This window comes from Zeus faber (assembly GCF_960531495.2).
Source record: "Zeus faber genome assembly, chromosome: 15".
Classification (NCBI taxonomy): domain Eukaryota; kingdom Metazoa; phylum Chordata; class Actinopteri; order Zeiformes; family Zeidae; genus Zeus; species Zeus faber.
This window is the reverse complement of record NC_137194.1, coordinates 984,570-1,009,001: the sequence shown is the minus strand read 5'-3', so window position 1 is coordinate 1,009,001 and position 24,432 is coordinate 984,570. Positions and strand designations below refer to the sequence as shown.

At 50.1% G+C, this 24,432-nt stretch overlaps 1 protein-coding gene across 1 annotated transcript in view; it reads right to left on the bottom strand.

The window, feature by feature from the left end:
• bsna (bassoon presynaptic cytomatrix protein a) overlaps positions 1-24,432 on the bottom strand; it is a gene marked incomplete at both ends in the record, with an annotated part of 107,606 nt that overhangs the window by 8,613 nt on the left and 74,561 nt on the right. The window contains 7 exons of the mRNA XM_080015781.1: positions 357-854; positions 1,679-4,199; positions 7,105-8,044; positions 8,156-8,409; positions 8,703-8,873; positions 10,351-15,687; positions 17,660-18,154. Coding sequence (XP_079871907.1) covers positions 357-854; positions 1,679-4,199; positions 7,105-8,044; positions 8,156-8,409; positions 8,703-8,873; positions 10,351-15,687; positions 17,660-18,154 — 10,216 coding nt within the window. The remainder of the gene's footprint in view (positions 1-356; positions 855-1,678; positions 4,200-7,104; positions 8,045-8,155; positions 8,410-8,702; positions 8,874-10,350; positions 15,688-17,659; positions 18,155-24,432) is intronic.

Below are 24,432 nucleotides of genomic sequence, written 5' to 3'. Positions count from 1 at the left end.
TCAATCAATAACCAGACCCTGAGTGGCTCATTTTCAATCAGCATAATATTTTCCAAATCCATTAATAAGTTGAATGAACATATTTTTGTCATGTCTCATATGAAACAAATTGAAAATAACGGCTAAATAAATAAAGAATGAATGCACAAATCTGTTAATCCTCAATATATCCATTAACTATCAGAATTTTTTTTTTTAAATGGACCAATGTTAGAAATACAGTATATATACCATATCAGAAATGTAATAAAGCATGCACACTGAATCATTTTCAAATAAATACACATGGTACAAGCCCACGACAGATGACCCAGAATCAGGTAAACTAGCAGAGATTTGAAGCTCCAGGGAGTTACCTGGTTGTTGTCCCTGGAGGTCTCCAGGCTGGGACTTGCTGCGGGACGACCGGTGTGGATCTCCCTGCCTGGAGGAGCGCTGGCCGTGGTGGTGGCCCGATGGATCCCGGGAGTAGTCCGAGGCGTGGTACCCTCCGGAGCGTGAGTCCCCGCGCCTCCCCGCGGAGGACGACCTCACTGAGGGGTCGTGGCGTATCGACGGGTCCTTGGGGTGGCCCTTGGAGGACCTGGACGCCCTCGGCTCGTCCGAGTGGCGCGACGACGAAGAGTGCCGCCCGGAGCCGGTGTGGTGGCGTTGGTCACGAGTGGAGCTGTGTCGTCCACCGTGGCCGTACTCATCCTGGGGCCACAGGTCTTCTTCTGGGGGCTCGTCGTAGTCGTGGTAGGTGTGTTTGACGCCGTGGCGGCTTCTCCCGGAGGAGTGGCCACTTCCGTAGTGGCGGGAGCTGGAACGCGGCTTCTCGAACCAGTCGGTCTCCTCCTGGCCCAGATGGTAGGCTTTGGAAACCGAGAGCAGATCACAGTCAATCTCCATGTCGTTGGGAGACAGCGGCATGCAGGCTGAGAGAGGACGGGAGGGGAGAAGGGAAGGAAGGAGGGAGGGAGAGAAGACAAAAAGGAGGTAGAAGACCAACCGCATGCAAAAGAAAAAGAAGAGGGGAAAATAAAAATGGGAAAAAAAGAGAGACAGAAAATAAAATAAAAGTTTTACAACCATGCAGAATTCATCCACACATCACGTTACACATTAGAGACAATTTCAAGAATAAATCACAAACTGCAAAATTGTCCACTTGTCTTAAGTTTAGACCTTTTTCCCCAAAACCAGTAAAAATGACTGGAGTGGAAGAAAGTACCTGATCAAGAAGACGAGCTGGTTTTAAAGGAAACATTTCTCAGCATTCAGTTTGAAATGGTGGGCTATTTTGCAGCGCAGACAGAGAGATCATAAACATATAAACCTAACGCCAGGGCACGACAAATATAATGAAAGACAAAACCCTGTTAAGGAAAAGTAAAGAATCTGTGAACATGCAAAGAAAAGACACCAGAGTGAGACAACTGTCTCTCCGCAGAACCATGCCAGTGTTTGGTAAGACAGACAGAACGGATGGGCAGGCAGACAGACAGACAGCAGTCCACGGATACACGATCTCCCAGTGACTCTCAAAAAAACACCAGCATGCAACAACTATCTCTGTTTCTCTCTTTCTCTATCTTTCTGTTTCTAAGCCTATCCTCTGGGTGGGTGGGGGATGTTCAGTGGGGTGGGGGCAGTAGAAGGTAGTGAAACTGTGTGGGTGTTCATGTCCCACAGTTACCTTCGCTGTCAGACACAGCGCAATGGTAATCGTCTATAATGTACATATCGTCCGGTTTGTAGACGTGGGTCCGGGGAAGGTCCCGAATGTGGTCTTGCACATCTGGAAGCGAGTGGCTGGAGCCGTACTGGCCGTAATAGTAATGGTATCTACTGCTGCGGCTGTCGTATGGATCGGAACCTAAGCTTGAGGATCGGCCAGAACCCATAAGCTTCCCCAGGGGGCTGAGCGGGCTCTCCTCTTCGGAGTACTGCCGGGTCGGATTCCGGCCACGGCTGTAGCCGGAGCGATATGAGCGGTCGTCCCGTTCATAGGAGCGGCTGCGGTAACCAGAGTAGTCCCTGGACGAGATCTTGTCCATGCCGTAGCCGGTGGAGCGGGAGCGGCCGGTGGAGGTGTAGTATATCCTGTCGTCCTCCTCCGCCATCGCACCATAGCACCGGCTACCGTGACCGACGCTGCCGCTGCCGGCCTCGTAGGTACTCCTCTTGAAGCCGTAGTCCTCGATCAGCTGTCGCCCTCGGATGCTGGAGGAGGCGTAGCCCCCTGCAGCCGCTGGGGAGTAGGAGGCCAGGTCTGCCTCCACATCCCGGGCCTCCTCGATGGGCGAGAACTTGGAGATTTTCTGCTCCATGCTGCCCGGCTTTCTGTGCTTGCTGCGCTTGGTGGACATAACAGCGGGAGCCAGAAGGCTTCTGGAGGACGCTGAGGGTTTCTGCGACCCAGCGCGGATGCCGCCGTGTTTGTAGTCGTAGTCATAGTAATAGGAGGATCCCCCACCCATGCTAGCGCTTGCGCTGCTGCTGCTGCTGCTGCCCCCTAGAGGTCCGTGCCTGTAGCTGCTCTTACCCCTGCCGTGGTGGTCGTACAGCTCTTCCTGCATCGCCGCCTCCTCCTCTGCCGTCCTGCCGTACGAGGAGCTGCCCGTTCCGCTGCGTGCCGAGCCGCTGACGGTGCCGCCGTGGCCATGGACATCGCCCGGGTAACGCCCGCTGTTGCTGTGGTGCATCATGTCTGCCGCCGTCGTGCCCAGCCCATCTTTGGCTGTCAGCTCACTGACGTCATCTATCATCATGTAGTTCCGCGGGATGCTCTGCTCCAAACCGGGAGCCCCGTACATCCCGTCCGCCATGCCGTAGGTGGAAGGGCTGTCGACCGAATGCCCATAGGCATTGGACACTGTCGCAGTGTACTGGCCATAAGAGCTAGCCGTGGTGGTGGTGTAGCCGTAAGTATTAGCCGTGGTGGTGGTATACTGGGCGTAAGAATTAGCCACACTCGAGGTATACTGGCCGTATGTGTTGGCGGGTGTAGACGAGTAACCTCCGTAGCTACTGGACACTGGTGCTGAGCCGTAGGGCCCATAGGAGCTGGCCATGGTTGTAGTGCCAGTGTACTGACCATAAGAGGGAGCTGCACTGGAATAGGTGGAGTCCTGGGCTGTTGTGGTCACCACTACGGTAGGGTTGCTGATTGTCTCGTAGTTGGTGGGCATCTTATGCTCGAGGTCAGCTAGCGATGTCTGCCTGGGTCGTCCTGGGTGGACTGTGAGGATGTCGGCCTGCGGCTGCCCAGGGTACGGGGTGGTCTGAGTCGGGTATGAGGACACAGCACTGGGGTAGGGAGAGCTGTGGGTGGGGTACGGGGGTTGACCAGGTGGTGCAGGCCCGAAGCCAGTGTGCCCAGGCTGGGGTTGTGGCTGAGGAGCAGCTGGTACTCCTAGGTCTGTCTGGGGGTAGGGGGGGTGGGACTGTGGGTAAGTGTGGGAAGGATAGGGGGTTTGAGACTGGTAAGAGGGTGCTGCAGTGGGGCCATGGCTCTGGAGGGGAGTGGGTTGTGGCAGTGCCTGGGACTGAGACACAGTTGGATAGGGAGGCTGGTTGAAGGTCGAAGACTGGTATGGCACACTTGTTTGTTGTGTCGGCGCCGCCGACTGGCTCTGGGGGTACTGGTAGGAGAGGAAGGACGAGGTAGGTGGGTACTGGGCCACGGTGTTGAGGTCGCTGGTGAACTGGCTGAGAGGCGCGGTGCTTGGCCTTGCTGTCAAAAGGCCGTTTGTCTCATACGAGGCTGCCGCAGCAGCCAGTCGCAGGTTATTCAACTCACTGTCGGACATATAATCCCTGGTGTCGCCCATACACCTCAGATACGCAATATCCCTCCGCTCTCTCTCCTTCACAAGTGTCTCCTTCCTCTGGTGGATGCCCAGCTCCAGATATCTCAGCTTGGCATCGATCTCTTTCTCCTCCTCCTCCAACTCGGCCTGCTGCTTTCTCAGCTTGGTCGACTCCTGCTCCACGGCCTTCAGCTCGTGGGTGAGGTCTTTGAGGAGGCTGGCTTTAGCGGCAAGGCCAGTGCGAGAGCCCGGCTTGAGGCTGGGCACAGAGGGCATGTACACCTGAGGGAGCCCGGGCGCCATCATGGGCATGTGGGCTGCGATGGCGGCGGTCTCCTCAGGCGGGGGGCTGGGTAAAGTGCGCTTCACCTTCCTGAGCAGAGAGCTCTGCTGCAAGGCTGCCAACTGGAGAGAGAGAGAGGGAGGGGTGGGGCAAGACAAGTTATGTGGAATGGGGGAGGGAGGACACAGAGAAACAAGAAGATAGAGAGACAAGGGATGAGTGTGTAAATAAAAGGAAGAGGGGATCGGAAGAGTGTGAAAAGAGGGGGTGTATCACCAAAGAGAGTGGGCGGAGGAAATGAAATAGGAGAGACATGGAGGAATGGAGAGAGGTTATAAAGAGGTAGAGAGGGATTGTGGGACAAGAGGCAAAGCAGAAACACAAAGGCATGGGAAAAGGGAAAAGGATGAGAAAGGTTGTAAAAGGGATAGCAATACGGGAGATGGAAAGACAGGAGAAAGGTAGAGAGGAAGCAGAACGTGTTGAGAAATACAGTGTGCAGAGTGGAGGAGTGGCAAAGAAGAAAGGAGCGAGAGAAGAGATGGAGGGGTGAGGAAAGAGGACACAAGAAAGACAAACAGTGAAAACACAAGAAAGAAAGTAGATGGAAGGATATGGGTGAGAGAAGGACAAAGCATGGGAGAAGAGAAGGAGGGAAGGCGGAGGGGGAAGAATGGAGGAGTTGAGAGAGGACGTAGAAGTAGGACAAAGGAGAAACGCAGACACAGGGACAAGGTGGAGTGTTAGTGTTTGAAAACATTAAAAAGAAATGAGCAATGTCTGTCCCACACTTTACAAGCAGAGGATTTTCAGTCCTGCTTCATCGTCAATACTTTATTGAAACTAAATGTTTGTGGGAAAACATTAACTTTAAATTGTTTCTAGAAGTGGAACCAGCCTCATCATTGGAAACTGTCGCCATAACATGACAGTGATGCATAGTTAATTGCTGGACTCTGGTCTTGCGTCCAAAATCCATGAAAAAACAGGCTTTCATTTTCATTTCAGTGACGCATATCCTCATTTAAAAAGCACAAACTCAAAAAATGATAGCATTGTACCGGAAGTGCTTACCCCAATAGCTGATAAATACAATAATATTCAATAACAGAATGTATCATTACACTTTAATCTAATATGAAGATAATATTCTTTGACCACCCGGTCACTTAAACGTTACATATCTTGTGAAAAAAACCCGCTGTTTCCCATGACGTCACGAGAGACTGAGATGGAAAGATGACGGTTTGCTCTGAAAAACCCATGAACGACAAATGGGATTAGTCACTGCAGCTTTCACATAAAACATTCATAACAGGCATAAAATATAAAATGTCAGACAAAATGACATTAAAGCAGGAGTTGTTTGCTCTAAGTCACAGAGGCCGGTCAGCATGGAAGTCCCTGATTATTTGGATGTAAACACGATGAGGAAGCATCAGCTCAGTAATAGATGTAAAAGATGGCGACATGAAGGGAACACTGTGCACCGTGTAAACAATGTCTTTAAAATACAAGTTTAGTCAATTAACCCACTGCCTGAACCCACTGGCTCTGTTCCAGTTATAAAGTACTCAATTACAGTACTCAGTTTGTTATGGCTGTGTTCTAGGCAAGAGGTTCCCAAAAGTTTTTATTGCAAAGTTAATTTGTATATTAGTGTAGACACCAATCAGCCACAACATTAAAACCACTGACAGATGAAGTAAATAACATTGCTCATGCTTGTTCCATCTGTCACGGGGTTATATTAGGCAGCAGGTGAACAGTCAGTTGTTGAAGTTGATGTGTTGGAAGCAGCTTAAGGATCTGAGCCACTTTGACAAGGAGCACATTGTGATGCTGGACGATTTGGTCAGAGCATCTCCACAACCACAGGTCTTGTGGGCTGTTCCCACTATGCAGTGGTTACTACCTACCAAAAGTGCTCCAAGGAAGGACGCAGGTGTGGAGACAAGTCTAGGCCATCTGGTTCGATGATAGAAAGGTGTAGAACACACAGTGCATGGCAGCTTGCTGCGTATGGGAGCGCTCACAGTGTCCATGCTGACCCCTGTCCACCCCTGAAAGCACCTACAATGGACACGTGAGCGTCACAACTGGACCATGGAGCAATGGAAGAAGGTGGAGGTCTGATGAATCACCTTTTCTTCTACATCATGTGGATGGGTGGGTGCGTGTTGTTAACCTGGGGAGAAGATGGCACCAGGATGCATTATGGGAAGAAGACAAGCCGGCGGAGGCAGTGTGATGCTCTGGCCAATTTTCTGCTGAGAAACCTTGAGTCCTGACATTCATGTGGATGTTACTTTCACACGTACCACCTACCTAAACATTGTTGCAGACCAAGTTGGCCCCCTCATGGAAAGTATTCCCTGCTGGAAGTAGCCTCTTTCAGCAGGATAATGTGCCCTGCTACACTGCAAAAATTGTATAGGAATGGTTTGAGGAACATGACAAAGAGTTCAAGGTGTTAACTTGGCCTCCAACTTCCCCAGATCTCAATCCCGATCCCGATCCATGGGGGCCCCACCTCGCAACTTCCAGGACTTAAAGGATCTGCTGCTAACATCTTGGTGCCAGATACCACAGGACACCTTCAGAGTCTGGTGGAGTCCATGCCTCGATGGGTCAGAGCTCTTTTGGTGGCACGAAGGTGAGCTACACAATATTAGGCAGGTGGATTTAATGTTGTGGCTGATCGGTTTATACTTTAGCTGACTGTAGTAACCCACCATATCGCTTAACATCGAACTTAAACCGACAAAAAGTAACAAATCTATCAACAAAAACGCACCACACATTTGTATAGCCTGCCCTCAAGTCTAATTCGCTAGATCAACATGTACATTCTGTAGGTACACATTATGGTTTTGGTTATGGCCCAAAGACCTACAGTGATCGGCCAAAAAAGGGCCAAATTACCCTATATATGGTTTATATATCCCTTATCTTTTCAACATGGAAATTAATTTCCAACATGATTATCCAATTATCTACGGTAGAGCATTAGCTGAGTGGGCGTACCTGGCTCTGGAGCGCCTGTTGCTGGTACAGGGACAGTCTGGCCTTGGTGTGCTCGTCCGTGGTGGGGCTGAGGGGCTTGGGGTCCGACATGGACCTCTGGGTGCTCTTGATGGGCCGGGGCATGGAGGGGTGGCGCTGGGGCGACTCGGCCGTGTAGGACTTCTGCTGCGGGGTCACGTGGGCCTTGTTGAGCCTCTCGTTGGACAGCGAGCCCTCGAGCAGCCGGTGCGGGGACACTGGGGACACCGGCGAGTAGAGGACCTGCGGGGACTTGGGAGTGCCCTGCTGCTGCTGTCGGATGAGGCTGGAGATGGACTCGTTATGCAGGTGGTTGTGCGGCTGGTAGTTGATGTCCAGCGGGTCCGGACGGCGGCGTTCAAACTTGGCCGCGTTGGCTGCCATCTGCTGCTGCTGCCGCTGATGGGCCAGCACCTCGGCGGAGGTGGCCGACTGCGACAAGCCACTGGGGGCGGAAGAGTAGGGGCTGATGGTGGTGGGGACGCTGAGCTGGGGAGCCACCACACCCTGGGACTGGGCCTCCGGGTCAGTCTGACATGCCAGCGACTGTCCCTTCTGCGTCCGCTCGGGCCCCGAGATGTAGTGCACAATCTCCACCTTGTTGGGGTCCGGCACGGTGACGTGGATAGCCGGGGAGACGCGGCCCAGGTGCTCCACCTCCGTCTGGCAGGACATTTCCCTGATGGTCTGCACGGCAATGCTGGAGGAGGCCATCTTGGATAGGTCCGCCTTGGAATCGGAGGCGGGCGTGGTGGTGGCAGCCGAACCGGCGGTGGTTCCGCTTGACTCGGAGTGGCGGGAGAAGCGGGAGCGGCGGCGGCGCACCGGCTGCTCCCACTCCACCTTCTCCTCATCGTCATCAGTCTGGACGGAGCAGTCCACGCTACGACCACGCCGCCTGGGGCGATGACGCATCATGTACCTGGATGGAGAGAGAGGGAGAGAGAAAAGGGATGAAAGGCAGCAAGATAAGACACACATGCACTCATATACACTCCATGACACACACACACACACACACACACACCCCTACCTCTCCTCTCCATCCTCGTCGTCTGTCTGCACGCAGCTGTCCACGATCCTCCTGGGGGCAGAGCCGTAGAAGGCCACGCCCTCCCCGTCGTCCCGGCTCAGGCGGCTCATGGAGCTGTGCTTCCTCATATTGCTCCTGCTCTCCAGCGCCTCCTCCTGGCTGTGCAGGCACATCTCCGATGAGGAGTTGGGCAGCGAGCGGGAGCCCATCTGGGCGTCCATGTAGGGGTGCAGGGGCTGGCCGTTTACATCCAGCTGGGGAGGGAGGACGGAGGTGAGGGGGAGAATATATATGTGTATTCCTAGGGTTTCATACCACAGGTCCAGAGGCCACACAGACAGTATTATTGGGCAATTTGCTAGCGTGAGTTGTAAAAAAAAAAAAGTCCCTGGTATATGATTTGTACTGGGGGAATAAGCTATGAATCTTGAGGAAAAGAGGTCAGGGGACAGGACATCCATTCTTAATGTATTTCTCTTCTCCCCAACTTTATATTTTTCTGCCTGATCTCATTGATGAGATGGCATAACTCTCCTCCTCTCCTCACCTGGATACCCTGAGCTGCAGCTGCAGTCTTCTGCCTCTTCTGCTCCTCCAGTTGCTGCTGCAGCTGCTGCTGCAGCGACTGGATCTGGTCCAGCTGAGACTTCTGCTGGGCCAGCTGCTCCCTCTGCAGAACCAGCTGGTTCTCCCGCTCTTGCTGCTGCTGATGGAGAACCTGCGGACCCGAGGAGGAGGAGGAGGAGGAGAGGGGTGAGGCCGAGTGGAGGATGGAAATCGAGATGGGAGTGCAATACAAGGTGGAGGAAGAAAGACAGAGGAAAGAGAAAGAAAGACCGGGAGAAATTCAAGATGAGATGGTCAGACAAGTTTCCTTATTATTCTTATCAGCTCACATGTTGCAAACAATGCAAACCAGTCAACTGGACTCTACACATGTGGCATGAGGTGAGTTTTTTTCATCGATGGATTAGCTTTGAAAATGGTTCTACGTTAGTTAAACCTTTTCTACCTATAAAATGGGAGCGTAGAGTCAATGGAGCGCAGACAACCGCACGTTGTCGTTCATAAACGCCCATGAGAAAATAGGAAATGTGTTTTCTCTGGGGGGCTGAAATGACTGAGGTGAATAAGGGTGTTGTTGTTGATACTGTAGGACATGAGATGCATATTATTTGTTCAATCGCTACAGTATCTCATTCTCATAAACTCAGTGAGTGTTCCACACCTGTTTAACTGAGTTAACTCGAAAGATTTTCAACTGCTTGTTCTATTAAAAAAAAGAGAAGAAAATACCCTCATTAGCCCCTGAAAGTTGTTATAACATCAACAGCAAACGGAGAAACTGAAACTGAATACTCTTCTCGATGAAAAACATATTTTTTTAGCTCATGTGTGTTACAACATATCTAATATTGTCTTGGGTATATAGCTGACAAAGAATCAAAGAATCAAAACAGATCATAGAATGTGGAAAGAGAAATCAGGAAATAATGTTGAATGTAATATAATGTAAGATAAGATCATGCATACTAACTAGAAAGAAAATAACAACAATAACGATAGTTAAATAAACATAATGTACCATGCAGACTAATTGACTATGTATATAGGCTGGGCACAAACTGAAAGATTTCTTTGCACTTTTACATAATTCCAATAATACACAAACAGCATTTACATTTCACACATGACACTCTTCATCTATGGCATAGTTACACACACTCCTTATACTGTGTGTGAAACTGTTATTGAAGCTGCCACATGTTTCCCACAGTCGTCATTGTGTCTGACTGTTGCAGGCAAGGCGTTCTGGTCCTCAACACAGACAGGAACCGAACAGCGACCTTGCGGATTAAACCTTGTACTTGTGTGTTCAAAAATCTTGCTGAATGAGTCCAGCCTGGGCAGAAATACAAGTTCACAACATTGTTAAAATGTTTATGCGTTACAAATGAAACAAACATGCATACTGTACTATAGCATTTATGCAAATTCTTCATACACTTTCACAACGCACAATAATAAAAAAAACAATGAAAAATGTAATGAAAATCATAATATCAATCACCATAACCCGCACAATAACACCCCCACCAGCACAACACCACAGGATGAGACAAGCAACAACCACTTCAAAACAAACCAGACAGCTGATGCCTCCGTGCTGCATCCTCCCGCACAGCGCCCTCTACCTGTTCTTTGATGCTCTGCAGCTCCTGTAACTCTCTCTGCACCAGCATCTGCTCCTTCTCCCGGTGGAGCTTCAGCTCCATCTTCTCCCTCTCCAGCTCCTCCTGGAGACGCAGCTGCCGCAGCTTCTCCAGCTCCACACGCTCCCTCTCCATTTGCAGGAGCTGTTCCTGCTGACGATGTAGACGCTCCTCCTCAGTTTCCCCTTCCTTGTGGATGGCTCCGGGAGGCGGAAAGGGAGGAAGGCCTCCCAGTATGGGGATGCCACTGGAGGGGCCTGAAGGACCAACAGGGGGCTGGACGCAGCCCTGAGTGTGTGCAGCGGCGGGGGTTGGGTAGGCGTGTGCTGCCGGTAGAGGCTGATCTTGATGCTGCTGAGTGCTTGACACTTGTTCCTGCCACTGCGACTGGGACAGATTTATTGGCTGCTGCTGAGGCTCCGTTGGCATGACAACTACACCGAGGGCCGACAGTCCTGCTGTGGATGAAGGGATCACAGTGGCACCTTTGCCCAGGTAGACAGGGGCATCCTGGACTGAAGGGATAGTAAATGGGATTGAGACAGACACAGGCACACTCACTGATGCAGAAGATGTTGCTGCAACAGTTGTGGTAGCAGGTGCCCCCTGGAAAAGGCTTGGCACTGGGTAACGGAATGGAGTTTGCCCTGATAAGGGCATTCTGGGGTTCATCGGTAGCCTAGTGAGACTCGATAGTGGTACGGGTGTCATGTTAGCAGATGGGTATGGCCTGTATACCCCTCTCAGGAGCGGGCGAAGCACTGAGGCAGGCTGGGTTGTGATGGGAAGTGTAGAGGCAATAGGTGTGTTAATGGTGGAGTAGATCATTCCATCAGAGGACCTCATGGCTGCAGGGTACATAGCTCTAAGGCTGGCTTGCCTGGCATTAATGAGGTTGGTTAGAGCTTGGCTGTGGGAGATTGGCTTCCCATCTGGTCCAAAGAGGAGGTTTGGTCTAATTCCTAAACTTGCTGCCAGTCTTGAGGTCCCGGGCCCAGTTCCCCTTCCCAAACTGCCAAACTGCATTAAATCTGGGTTGCTTCCATACCGGTCCATGGAGTTGAGTGCTGCACACATTCTGCTGATCTCCCTGGCTGTAGTGGCACTGTACTGAGCCAAGTTGGACTCCTGGAAGTTAGCAATGTCCCGAGCTGAGTAGCCATAATTTGAACTAATATTAGATAGGGAATTAAATCTCCTTATTGGTATGCTCTGAGCTGCAATGTCCCCTCCATGTCGTAAATCTGTATAAGAGCCATACTGCATGCCCATATACCCACCCTCATAGGCCTGCTTAATGGCAGTTAGATCCATGGCAAGTTCCCCAGAGGTTTGGAACTGTGGGTCCAGTTTAGAATGGTATGACTGCAGCCCGACTTCGGCTAGGTTCGTGTCAGACATTGAAGGCTGAAGCCTGCCAGGGAAAGGCAGGGTATAGGCCTTGTGGTCTTCCATAGGATACTCATGGTACCCTCTGGATTGCCTTTCAGGGTCAGACTCATAGTTCAGTGGTGGGGCAGATGGAGGTCTTATGCCCTCTTTCTCAGGCCCACCTACACAGGTCCCACCAAAGGGAAGACGATACACAACATCACAGCAGGTGGGTTGGTTGTCTGGTTTGATCTGGCCTCCTACCAGATCCATTGCATCCTGTCCTTCCTCCACCTTCAAAAGTTGGGTCACTGCCCCGCCTTGGCCTGGCCCGCCATCTATTTGGACCACCACACTATGGGGTGTATTGCTCCCAGTGAGATTCATCACACCAGGAGGAGTGGGCTTCCCTTTCAGCTCAATGGGACCGGTGCTGTACAACTCAGAGTTAAGGGGTGGGGATATAGCACTGACCACAGCTGAGGCATTGCTGGTCTGGCTGACAAGTAGGTCTTTCTTTAATAATGGGGAGATTTGGCCGGTGAGGTTATATCTGACCAACGCAGTTGCCTGCTGCTGATGATGCTGCATCTGATGATGGTGCTGCAACTGCTGCTCCAGCATCTCCTGTTGCTTCTGCAGCTTCTCCTGTTGCCTTTGTAGCTCCTGCTGCTGAATACTCAAGTCTTCTAGTTTAGCGTCAATTTTTGGTATCGTGGGGTCAGTTGTGGGTGGCTTGTTTTGAGACAGACACACAACTGAACCCATTCCCTGACCCAGGTCCATGCGGTTATGTAGAGGATCCCCATAGATGGTGGGCTGTTTGGGCTGGTTCATAAACATTGAGGCTGCCACAGTCACACTCACAGTGGTGGGTGTGGTGATCTCCTGGGTGTTCAGGTTCATAATCAGAGGTTGGACAATCGTAGAGTGTCTGCTTCCCTCTGATCCGCCGTGGTATTTCCTGCTTTCAGTGGCCAACGAGGTGAGATCCATTCCCTGGTCGGTCATAATGACTGGGGCTGGTTTGGTCGCTGTTCTGAGGTCCACTACACTCCCTCCATGGATCATCTGTCCCTGCTCTACCCTAGAGGTGCCAGGGACAGTGGAAATACGGCAGAGGGAGATGTTGTCCATAGACATGGACCCTCTGCTGTATGTGCTGGCTGTGGTGACCATACTGGTCCCAACGTTGACCTTCTCCACCCTCTGTGTCCGGTAGAAACTGCGCGTGGGAGATTGCTGGTAAGGAGGAGTGTCCGGAGGGCTTGCAACTGGGGAATAGGAGTCAAATGTTGATTGACGGCTGAATTGCGTAGGCGAGGACAGGGGGGAGGTGGCAGTGTTGACTGTTACTGGCCTAGCTGGGCTTGGGGGTGGGGAATATGGAGCATCCTGGGAGGACTGCTGACGGTAGAGCCGTGGAGAAACGGCCCGATGTGTTTGTGTCCCCTGAGCGATCACTGGAGATGAAGGCCCTGAACTGGCCGACTGTATTCCTGTTCCAGAGCCAAAAGTCTGGGTGGAGAACTCAGCTGTGGACCTTCTAGAAGGTGAGCGGGTTGGACTCTGTGGTGGTGGTGGTGATGGAGAAAGTGGAGGACTGGTGCTCCTGTAATAAGTAGTATACTTAGGAGAGCGAGGCTCAATGATCCTTTCTGTGGAAGATGTTGAGCTATCTCGCACTTGGACACCTCTGGTCTCCCCTACCCTTCTGGTGATTACCTCCCTCTGGCTGTAGGCCTGGGTGATCTCTGCTATCTTGCTGCATACACTGGAGACTGTTGTCGTGGAGGTGGCGGGGCCTCCTGTGTGCCTGCCATATATACCAGACTGAGTAGACGTCATAGTGTGGCTTGTACTAGTCTGGGAAATGGTCACGGCATCTCTGGCATAAACTCCATATGCTGCTATGGTGGTGGCAGCCACTGCTGGAGTGATACCGTTCTTTCCTGTCTGGCTCTTGATCCTGTCTTTGTTGATGTCTTTGGCTGAAAAGTGCTGTGTCACTCGCACATCTGGGATTCGTCCTCCGGTCTCAGCAAAAGAGACAGGAGCAGAGACCTGGGTGGGGCTGGTTCCTGGGGTCAGGAGGGCATTGCTCTGCTCCAGCAGCTTGGCGAAGGCCGAGCCTGTGTCCAGGAGCTGTTTGTCAGGGTAGGAGCTCTCAATTTCAATCTCCACTTGCTCATCGGTTGCCTGTTGCATCTTGGTGATGTTTTGAGAGGTCTGACGGATCTCCTCGTAAATGTCCGTCTCGGTTTCTGCTGCCTCATTATCGTACCCAGTTGGATCTGGCTCGTATTCATACTCATCCTCATATCCATCTCCATTTACATCCTCCCCATAATACTGTCCATGCCGACCATGTTGTTGCTGCTGTTTCTGTTGTTTCTGGAGCATCTCTGCCTTCCTCATCATCTCCTCATAGACCTCCTCAGCGCTCTTCAGTGGCTTGGAAGTAGAAGATGGTGCTGTGGTGGTTGTGGTCGATGACTTCTCAATAGGTGAGTAGAGAGACATAAAGGTTGGCAGGTTGTACTCACTGCCTGACTTGTAGAGTTTGGACTCATACCCCTCGGCCTCTGAGTCAAGACTCTGAGGGGAGTATTCAGAAGCAGAGGAGCGATGGAGCTCCTCCATCTCTGCAGCTTGTCTAAGCTCCTCTGTGGGGGAGGCATCTTCGATTGGCGAGAGGTTGCTGGGGGGTGTCTTGGACCTCTCCCTGCGCCTCTGGGCCCTCAGCTCCTCTTTATCACGTTTAGTCTTGCGCGCAGTGCTTCGTATCCTCTGCTGTTCCACCTCCCTCATCTTCTCCTGCTCTCGCAGTAGCTCCTCTTCCTCCCTCAGTTCATCCTCCTCTGAGGAGTCCTCGATGGTAGGGAGGAGCGGGCCGTGTGAGCGGTGGCGTGCCTTCCTCTGCTGCTTGGCCTCCTCCAGCCTCTGCCTCCTGCTGGGGCTGCTGTCGCTGTCCTCCTCCATGGAGGAGATGGAGGTGGGAGACTGTCCTGAGCCATAGGAGGAGGAGGTGGGTGGAAGGGTGGAAGAGTAGTCGCCCCTGGAGCGCTCCTCTGGAGACCCGGTTAGGCTCTCCATCTCTAGCTCTGGTTCCCGGTCGAGGCTGAGGTCATTCTCATTGGCTAGCTCCATGTCTCTGCTGTAGCTGTTAGTGTTGTTAAGTTCAATGGTTTTGAAGCGCCTCAGGCCCCCTTGAGAGGCCATCACATCCTCCTCACCCTCCTCAGCTGAGCCTTTGTAGACATCAGTGGAGCTCTTGGTTTCCTCCTCAAAGCTGCTGGAGTAATGTTGGAGGCGTCTCTTCTCCTTTGCTGAGTCGGAGATGAGGTGTTTGTGGTGGCTCTTCTTAGGCTTCTGGTAGCCGTAACCTTCGTCCTCCTCGTCCTCATCTTCCTCATCCTCCTCGTCCTCGTTCTCCTCGTCGGCACTCATCTCCATGATCTGCCTCCTCATAAATTCCTCATCTGTCATCTCGGCAGGCTCCTTCTCCTCCTTCTTCTTCTTTTCCTTCTTCTCCTCCTTGGTATCTTTCCGCTTGGCCTCCCAGTCCCCACCATCCTCCTCCTCCTCCAGGATGTCCTCCAGCTCTTCGTCAGAGTCGTAGGCCTCTGGGGGGATGGACAAGGAGCGTGGCCTCTGTTTACCTCGGTCATCCAGATCCCTGTGCCTCCTCCCCCGGCGCTCCACCTTCTCCTCTGAGAGGCTCTTCTCTAGCAGGGGCCTCATGGAGCTCTCCAGCTTGGTGATTTCGGAGGGGCTGGGTGGGGAGTCACGCCCGATGATGCCCCTCTCACTCAGCTTCATCTCCTCCTCCTGGATGAGGCCAGTGATCTCGCTGTGAGAGCTAGAAATGCCGTCGGAGGAGTAGCCCGTGTCGCTAAGGCTCTGCGGGCTGCGCGACAGGTCATGGCAACTGTTGTTCTTTGTGTCCTACAGGGGGCAGAAGAGAGCAAGAGAGAGAGAGAGCGAGAGAGAGAGTGCGAGAGAGAGAGAGAGAAACAATACATTAGAACTGGGTAAGAAAGAGATGTCAGCAAATTACTTTATTCCATCCAAGTAGTGGTAATACTTTAAACTACACCAGGAAATAATTATTTAAGAAATACAAAGATATTTATGTCTGAATTCAGTCACTTAGGACCCAGTTCATGTAAGAAGAAAATCATTCGGTGATCAATGAATCAATACTGTCACATTGCTTTCCTATTTCCAAAACTGAATAGTTCTGTATGACGTACCAGCTCCGCTAACAACTGCCGTCTTCCTTAGAAACAGCTTGCATCATACAATTTGACTTCATAACAATGGAAATTATGATTCATAATCTGTTGTTTTTCTAAAAATAATTTATTATTAAAAAAAACACAATTATCATAACTTATATTATTTAAAGACATATCCTCATAATCAATACACAACATGCCAAATCAGAACGAGCAAATCAGAGACTAACCTGGGAAATGAAGGGGGAGTGGACGAGAAAATATGAAACGGATAACTTTGAAATTAACCCTTTTTTGGTGAAATTTACATTTCTACATAAATATAGCTCTATACACCCTGAAGAACCGGTGTAAGACAAAACGTGTCGCTAAGCCGATCCAGCACATTCTTTTCAACCACACAAAGTTATTGGCGGTAGATATTTTTACATGTTTCCTGCTCTCTTGGGCTGAATAATATTTTGTTTTTAAGAAGTATTACTTGGAAATTCCAATCAATTTTCCCCAAACGATAAAAAGCTGTGTGGCATTTCCAATAGGCCGCTATTAACAGGACTTCTACGTGGAAGGCCTTGAAGATTTAGCATATTCATGGCTGCAAATCTTCATCCATATTTCAACAGGAACAGCGGCTGCCACACAGCGAGATAAGGCACCGTTAACTCCCTCATGCATTCATGCTATAATTTACCTTCTCGCTCTCTCTCTCTCTCTCTCTCTCTCTCTCTCTCTCTCTCCACGTTAATCTATGAATGCCTTGCTGTCTGCGGAGCGAGAATAAATGACCTGCTTTTTAAAAAGCCTCAGTTTCACACAATGAAGGCAAACGGGAATGGGTTTGAATAGTAACTATCAATAACCAAGCTCCATTGAATAACTTTTGTCATATCTCTTAAGCTTTTCAGGGTTAACATATTTGTGATGCCAAAAGTGACAATGGACGACATGCGTTAGTATGTTTTGAATTTAATTGGTTGGTAAATAAATGGTCTGTTAGCAAGAGCAAGTGGCCATTGGGTTTTTGTTTGACATATTGTCAAAATATGAATTGACATAATCAGTTATCCAACATAAAAATGAGACTGGAACAGATTTGAAATAAATACATGCTGCCTTAACATATGGGAAGAAAGGTAAAAAAAAAGCGATGTCTTTGGTGTTCTTTTTCATGTTTATCTTTAATTTCATTTGTCTTTCAGTTTTCGCACTGCATAGCAATGGCATGCCAATATAATATATAATCTCATGTATAAAAAAAAAATATAGATTGAAACCTATAAATATTTGTTTATTCGGGTGATGTGTATACTGTATGTACTTTTTTATTTTCATTATTTACTATGTATATTCACTCTGTTGATTTCTTGTTCAGCATTTATCGAAACACAAGCACACTTGCCAAGTGGAAATAACCTTTAAATGAAGAGGAGATGGATAAAAATAATCTTATAATAGATAAATGAATCGATGTGCGTGAATTTGGCCTTTTTAGAAGTGAGTGTTGATGTATTCATTTAAACTTGAATTGATTTGTACTGTTCGGGATCTCATGTTCCCAATATTCCCAAATTGCAAAGAAAATAGTGAGAAGTGAAGAACAATGTCTTGTGGCCATAAACGCATTAATAAGAATGTGTATGAAGAACAAAATAAAAGGACTTTAAACATGTTGAACTAACGTCATAGTGCCTGGTCTTCTTGATCTCCTTGATGGGCATGATCTGCTCTCCTTTCTTCCCAGAGGGTTTGCTATCTTTGGCCGTCTGGGTCTCAGGCTCTGTTTTCGGCTTTTCCTCCGTGGCCTTGGTCTGTTTCTGGGTCTCGCTCGACAGAACCGGACATGGACTCGGTGCCGGCGTTGTGGTTTTGGTGTCGGTTGGTTGCTTGGCCGCGGCGGTCAGGGCGAACGGGCCGGTGCCGGTGACCCCTGCTTGGGGCTTCTGCTGCTGGCTCTGGCTCTGGCTCTGGGACTGGGTGGGCTTGGGACCCTGCTGCTGCTGGGCGGCGGCCTTGTGGAGGGGGCTCTGCTGCTGATGGGCCGGCGCCTGGTGGCGGGGCGAGCCTATCGGCTGGTGCTTGGGAGACGGATGAGGGACGGGGAGCGGCGGCTCGTCCAGTCCTCCTCCCGACATCAGCCTCTGGGTCTGGCAGTTCAGACATAACCACTCCTTCTTCTGGAAGAGGGAGGAAAAACAAACACAGCAACCTGTTAAGGATGGGTGGAACCCCAAGAAGCACTGAGATGATGTGTGAGCATGCTGCATGTAAAGGATGTGTGTGTATGGTGTATATGATGTGTGTGTATGGTGTGTGTGTAGGATGTGTGTGTGTATGGTGTGTGTGTGTGTGTTTGTGTAGGATGTGTGTGTGTATGGTGTGTGTGTGTGTTTGTGTATGGTGTGTGTGTGTGTGTGTATGGTGTGTGTGTGTGTTTGTGTAGGATGTGTGTGTGTGTATGGTGTGTGTGTGTGTTTGTGTAGGATGTGTGTGCGTGTATGGTGTGTGTCTGTATGGTGTGTGTGTGTGTGTGTGTGTGTGTGTGTGTGTGTATGGTGTGTGTCTGTATGGTGTGTGTGTGTGTGTGTGTGTGTGTGTGTGTGTATGGTGTGTGTGTGTGTGTGTGTGTGTGTGTGTGTGTGTGTGTGTATGGTGTGTGCGTGTATGGTGTGTGTCTGTATGGTGTGTGTGTGTGTGTGTGTGTGTGTGTGTGTATGGTGTGTGTGTGTGTGTGTGTTTGTGTATGGTGTTCGTGTGTGTGTGTATGGTGTGTGTGTGTGTTTGTGTAGGATGTGTGTGTGTGTATGGTGTGTGCGTGTATGGTGTGTGTGTGTATGGTGTGTGTGTGTGTGTGTGTGTGTATGGTGTGTGTGTGTGTGTGTGTGTGTATGGTGTGTGTGTGTGTGTGTGTGTGTATGGTGTGTGTGTGTGTATGGTGTGTGTGTGTATGGTGTGTGTGTGTGTGTATGGTGTGTGTGTGTGTGTATGGTGTGTGTGTGTGTGTATGGTGTGTGTGTGTGTGTGTGTGTGTGTATGGTGTGTGTGTGTGTGTGTGTATGGTGTGTGTGTGTGTGTGTGTGTATGGTGTGTGTGTGTGTATGGTGTGTGTGTGTGTGTGTGTGTATGGTGTGTGTGTGTGTGTGTATGGTGTGTGTGTGTGTGTGTGTGTGTATGGTGTGTGTGTGTGTGTGTGTGTGTGTATGGTGTGTGTGTGTGTATGGTGTGTGTGTGTGTGTATGGTGTGTGTGTGTGTGTGTATGGTGTGTGTGTGTGTGTGTGTGTATGGTGTGTGTGTGTGTGTGTGTGTATGGTGTGTGTGTGTGTGTATGGTGTGTGTGTGCATGTATGGTGTGTGTGTGTGTGTGTGTGTGTATGGTGTGTGTGTGTGTGTATGGTGTGTGTGTGCATGTATGGTGTGTGTGTGCATGTATGGTGTGTGTGTGTGTGTGTGTGTGTATGGTGTGTGTGTGCATGTATGGTGTGTGTGTGCATGTATGGTGTGTGTGTGTGTGTGTGTGTGTGTGTATGGTGTGTGTGTGTGTGTGTGTGTATGGTGTGTGTGTGTGTGTGTATGGTGTGTGTGTGTGTGTGTATGGTGTGTGTGTGTGTGTATGGTGTGTGTGTGCATGTATGGTGTGTGTGTGTGTGTGTGTGTGTATGGTGTGTGTGTGTGTGTGTGTATGGTGTGTGTGTGTGTGTATGGTGTGTGTGTGTGTGTGTGTGTGTGTATGGTGTGTGTGTGTGTGTGTGTGTATGGTGTGTGTGTGTGTGTGTATGGTGTGTGTGTGTGTGTGTATGGTGTGTGTGTGTGTGTATGGTGTGTGTGTGCATGTATGGTGTGTGTGTGTGTGTGTGTGTGTATGGTGTGTGTGTGTGTGTATGGTGTGTGTGTGTGTGTATGGTGTGTGTGTGTGTGTGTGTGTGTATGGTGTGTGTGTGTGTGTGTGTGTATGGTGTGTGTGTGCATGTATGGTGTGTGTGTGCATTACAACTGAACTGTGTGTGACTCCAGTAGCTTGGGACGACCTTGTGTGGTAAACAGGTGGTAGAGGTACGTGTTGGGGTGAGGGCTGGGTAGAGGATACCATTTGATTTCGACAGAGGATCACAATTGGATCCAGTATCGATTCAATCTGATATTGATGAGATGACTCATGATCTGATTCGATATATTTACATTTTATACCTATCGAGAATTACAAAAAACGTCTGTTTACCATCTGATTACCACATCACACGCGAACATTACAAAAATGTTTCACGGAACAAATATTGTCAAATAAAGAGATATTTCAATGAATTTGTGACTCTGGTTGTATTCTAATCTCAGCAAATGAAGGAAAACAGTTGCAAACTTTGGCCAACCAACTGAACTCCTTTTATGCGCGGTTCGAGTCTGGCAACAGCACCGCTAGCTCGCCGGCTAATTGGAGTTACACCGCTGGGGATGAGCGCGCACTCTCAGTGTCCGTGCACGAGGTCAGGAGGGCTTTGATGCGGGTGAACACCAGGAAAGCTGCGGGTCCAGACGGCATATCTGGACGAGTACTGAAGACCTGTGCTAACCAGCTAGCTCCGGTGTTCACCACAATATTCAACATCTCCCTGGCTGAATCAGGGGTCCCATCCTGCTTCAAGAGGTCCACCGTCGTTCCTGTCCCGAAGATCGCCTCTCCAACCTGCCTGAATGACTACCGTCCGGTGGCCCTCACCTCGGTGGTCATGAAGTGTTTCGAGAGGTTGATTAAGGATTACATCTGCGCCTCCCTCCCCCGCACCTTGGACCCGTTGCAGTTCGCGTACCGGCAGAACAGATCCACGGATGACGCGGTCTCCCAGGTACTGCACACCACGCTCACGCACCTGGATGGCCAGAAGGGGGCCTATGTGAGAATGCTGTTCATTGATTATAGTTCAGCTTTCAATACCATAGTTCCCACCAGACTGGCTGTCAAGTTGATGGAGCTAGGATTGAATGCTCCGCTGTGCACCTGGATCCTGGACTTCCTCACAGGCCACCCCCAGGTGGTCAAGGTGGGGAAGTACATGTCAAGCTCCCTCACCCTGAATACAGGATCCCCCCAGGGCTGCGTCCTCAGCCCCCTACTGTACTCCCTGTACACACATGACTGTGTGGCCAGGTCCAGCTCCAACACCATCATCAAGTTTGCTGACGACACCGTGGTCGTGGGCCTGATCACCGACTGCGATGAGAAGGCCTACCGCGAGGAGGTGGCTGACCTGTCACTCTGGTGCCAGGACAACAGCCTCCACCTGAACGTCAGTAAAACTAAGGAGCTGATTGTGGACTTTAGGCGTGGATCACAATCGAGGACGCACGCGCCCTTGTGGATTAATGGGACTTCTGTCGATAGGGTGAGCAGCTTCAGATATCTGGGAGTCCACATCACAGAGGACTTAACATGGACTGTTCACACAGACACTCTGGTGAGAAAGGCGAGGCAGCGTCTCTACCACCTCAGGCAGCTGAGGAAATTCCGGGTCTCGGTGAGGATCCTCAAGTCCTTCTACTCTGGAGCAGTGGAGAGCATCCTGACAGGCAACATCACTGCCTGGTTTGGGAACTGTACTGCCCAGGACAGGCGGGCCCTGCAGAGGGTGGTGCGTTCAGCTGAACGTACCACTGGAACTACCCTCCCCCCCTTGCAGGAGTTATACACCAGGAGGTGTAGTAGCAGAGCCCGTAGGATCATGAAGGATCCTCATCACCCCAACAACGGACTGTTTCAGCTGCTGCGGTCAGGCAAGCGCCTCCGCAGTCACACAGCGAGAACAGAGAGACTGAGACGGAGTTTCTTCCCTCAAGCCATCAGAACTGTCAACGCTGACCTCACCAGGGGTCCTAACTGAGCCATGCACTAGGCTCCACTACCTACTGTACTGTATGTAGCATACTGTACCGCATACTGTATCACTGTTCAGGGTTGTTCGTGATGCCGTATTGCTGCGCCGTACTGTTGTATACTGTGCTGTATTATCCCAAACACTACCTCACACTATTCACATTCACATGCCACTTTAATTCACATGCCACTTTAAATGCACATATCTGTATATACATAGCCATATTCCTTCAACCTATTCCATTTTATTTCAATTTATTCTTATTGTATTTTATTCTTTATATTTTTTATCTTATTCTATAAGTATTCAACTTACTGTATTACATTTTTAGAGTCAGTTAGTCGGTCTATTAGAAAGAAATTTTCTACTTTTTATTTTATTTTATTTTTTTATTTTTCCTAGGACATATTGTGTGCTATCACCGGGTGCGTTGCATTACATTTCACTGCATATATGTATGGAAGTATGTATATGTATGTGACAAATAAAAATCTTGAATCTTGAAATCTTGAATCTTGAATCTTGAATCTTTTGTGGTCTGCTTTACTGTCTTAGCGGTGAGCCTGAATCTTTGAATGATTCAGTCACACACACACACTCACAAAGATACACATAAGCACACACACACATACACACACATGCACACACACACGCACACACACACACACACACACTCACAAAGATACACATAAGCACACACACACAAACATACAAACACACCCATACGCACACAAACACCAATACACACACACACGGTACTTTAATGAAATGACTCACACTGTGAGTTTGGCTGAGTAATACTCTGTGACGCACGTCACGGTATCTATGTTGCGTGTGAATCCCATTAAATCCATTTTCCATCCGACTCTTCATTGGGAGATAAAACACAAACTGTGGCTTCGACAGCAACGAGCTTGGACGTGAAAAAGCTGCTGCTCTTTCAGCTTCGGGGTTGAAAGGAGGAAGGAGAGCGTGACGTCTGCTTCTGAAAGTCACTGTTTCATGTTGTTGTTGTTGTTGTTGTTGTTGTTGTTGTCGTCGTCTTCTCACTCATTGTTTTGTTATCTTCTCGTTTTCTTCTCATGGATCCACGTCTCTCGTTAGCAGAAGAGCAACGTTGCCGTCTCTGATTCTTTTTGTTCCGGTGCCTCCACCCTCCTCCTCTCCTCCGCCCTCTCACCGTGTTGCTTTCTCTCCCTCTTCTCGCCTCCAAAGTCTCGCACATGCAACGTCAACTCTGTTTCTCTCTCAGATTGTCAGTAAATGCAATCTCTGCCTGAGGCGTAAAACAAAGATTTGACAGTGTTTCTGGGACAGGAATCTGTTGCTGCGATTGTTTGAAAAACCAAAACCCTGCCTGAAACAGCTCCACTCTTATAATAATGTGTAGACAACTCGACAGCGCCACACGCTTCCACGCCCTTATATGGGCTGGAAGCCCATATAGCCTTTTTTTCACCGCACTGGATTTAACCAAGCGTCACTGGCAGATTCCTTTGTCTCCAGAGTCCAAGGAAAAATGGGCTTTCTCCACTCGGCAGGGGTTGTACCAGTTTGTCAAGCTTCTGTTCAGGTTGTTCGGGGGCCCAGCCACCTTTCGGAGACTCATGGACCGGGTCCTGCGTCCACACGTGCCTTACACCGCAGCCTACTTAGATGACGTAATTATTCACAGTGACACCTGGCGGCGGCACATGCAGCAGGTGGGCGTAGCGATCAAGTCCCGGAGGCGGGCGGGGCTCAACGCCAACGCTTAGAATGGTGCGGTTGGGCGGAGAGAGGTACTTTATCTGGGGTTCCACTAGGAGGAGGAATAGTCCGACCCAAGTGACATAAAACCACAGCGGTCGCAAACAGTCCAAAGCCCAAGGAAATGAAACCAGTAAAGCAGTTCTTGGGGCCGGCCGGCTACTACAGGAGGTTTGTAGCCGACTTTTTGGAGCCGACCGGCATGTTGTCTGATTTAACTCGAAAGGGTGCGCCGGATCCGGCCCAGTGGACTGAGAAGTGCCAGAACGTGTTTACGAGGGTTAAGTCAGCTCTCTGTGGGCAGCCAGCGCTGTTTACATCTAACTTTTCTTCCCCTTTCTGTCTGCAGACTGACGCAGCGCATAGAGGGTTGGGGGCAGTGTTGCCCTGGCAGGTGGAGAGCTGGCGGCTTTGGGACTGTGACTAGGATTCTTTGACTTGGCTCTCAGGCGTCGTCTCTTAGAATTTAGTCTGCTAGGAGGATTATTTGCTTCCCCGGGCGGGCCCGGGTACTGACGGGGGGCGTGACGTGAACGCTGATCCATTGACCTTGCCAAACTAGACCAGTTCTGCAGAACCTGGCGCCTAAAACCAAGTCCAGCAAAAACTGTTTCCAGTGTATTCCACCTCCACAACGCAAAAGCCGCCAGAGAACTAAACATCTATCTGGGCGGACTCAAGCTGAAGCATGCCTTAAATCCAACCTACCTGAGAGTGACCCTTGACAGGACCCTATCCTTGAAGGAACACTTAAAAGGTACGGCAGCCAAGGTTAAGTCAAGGAACAACCTGCTCTGCAAGCTCGCTGGTGCAAAATGGGGGGCAGCAGCCTCCACACTGC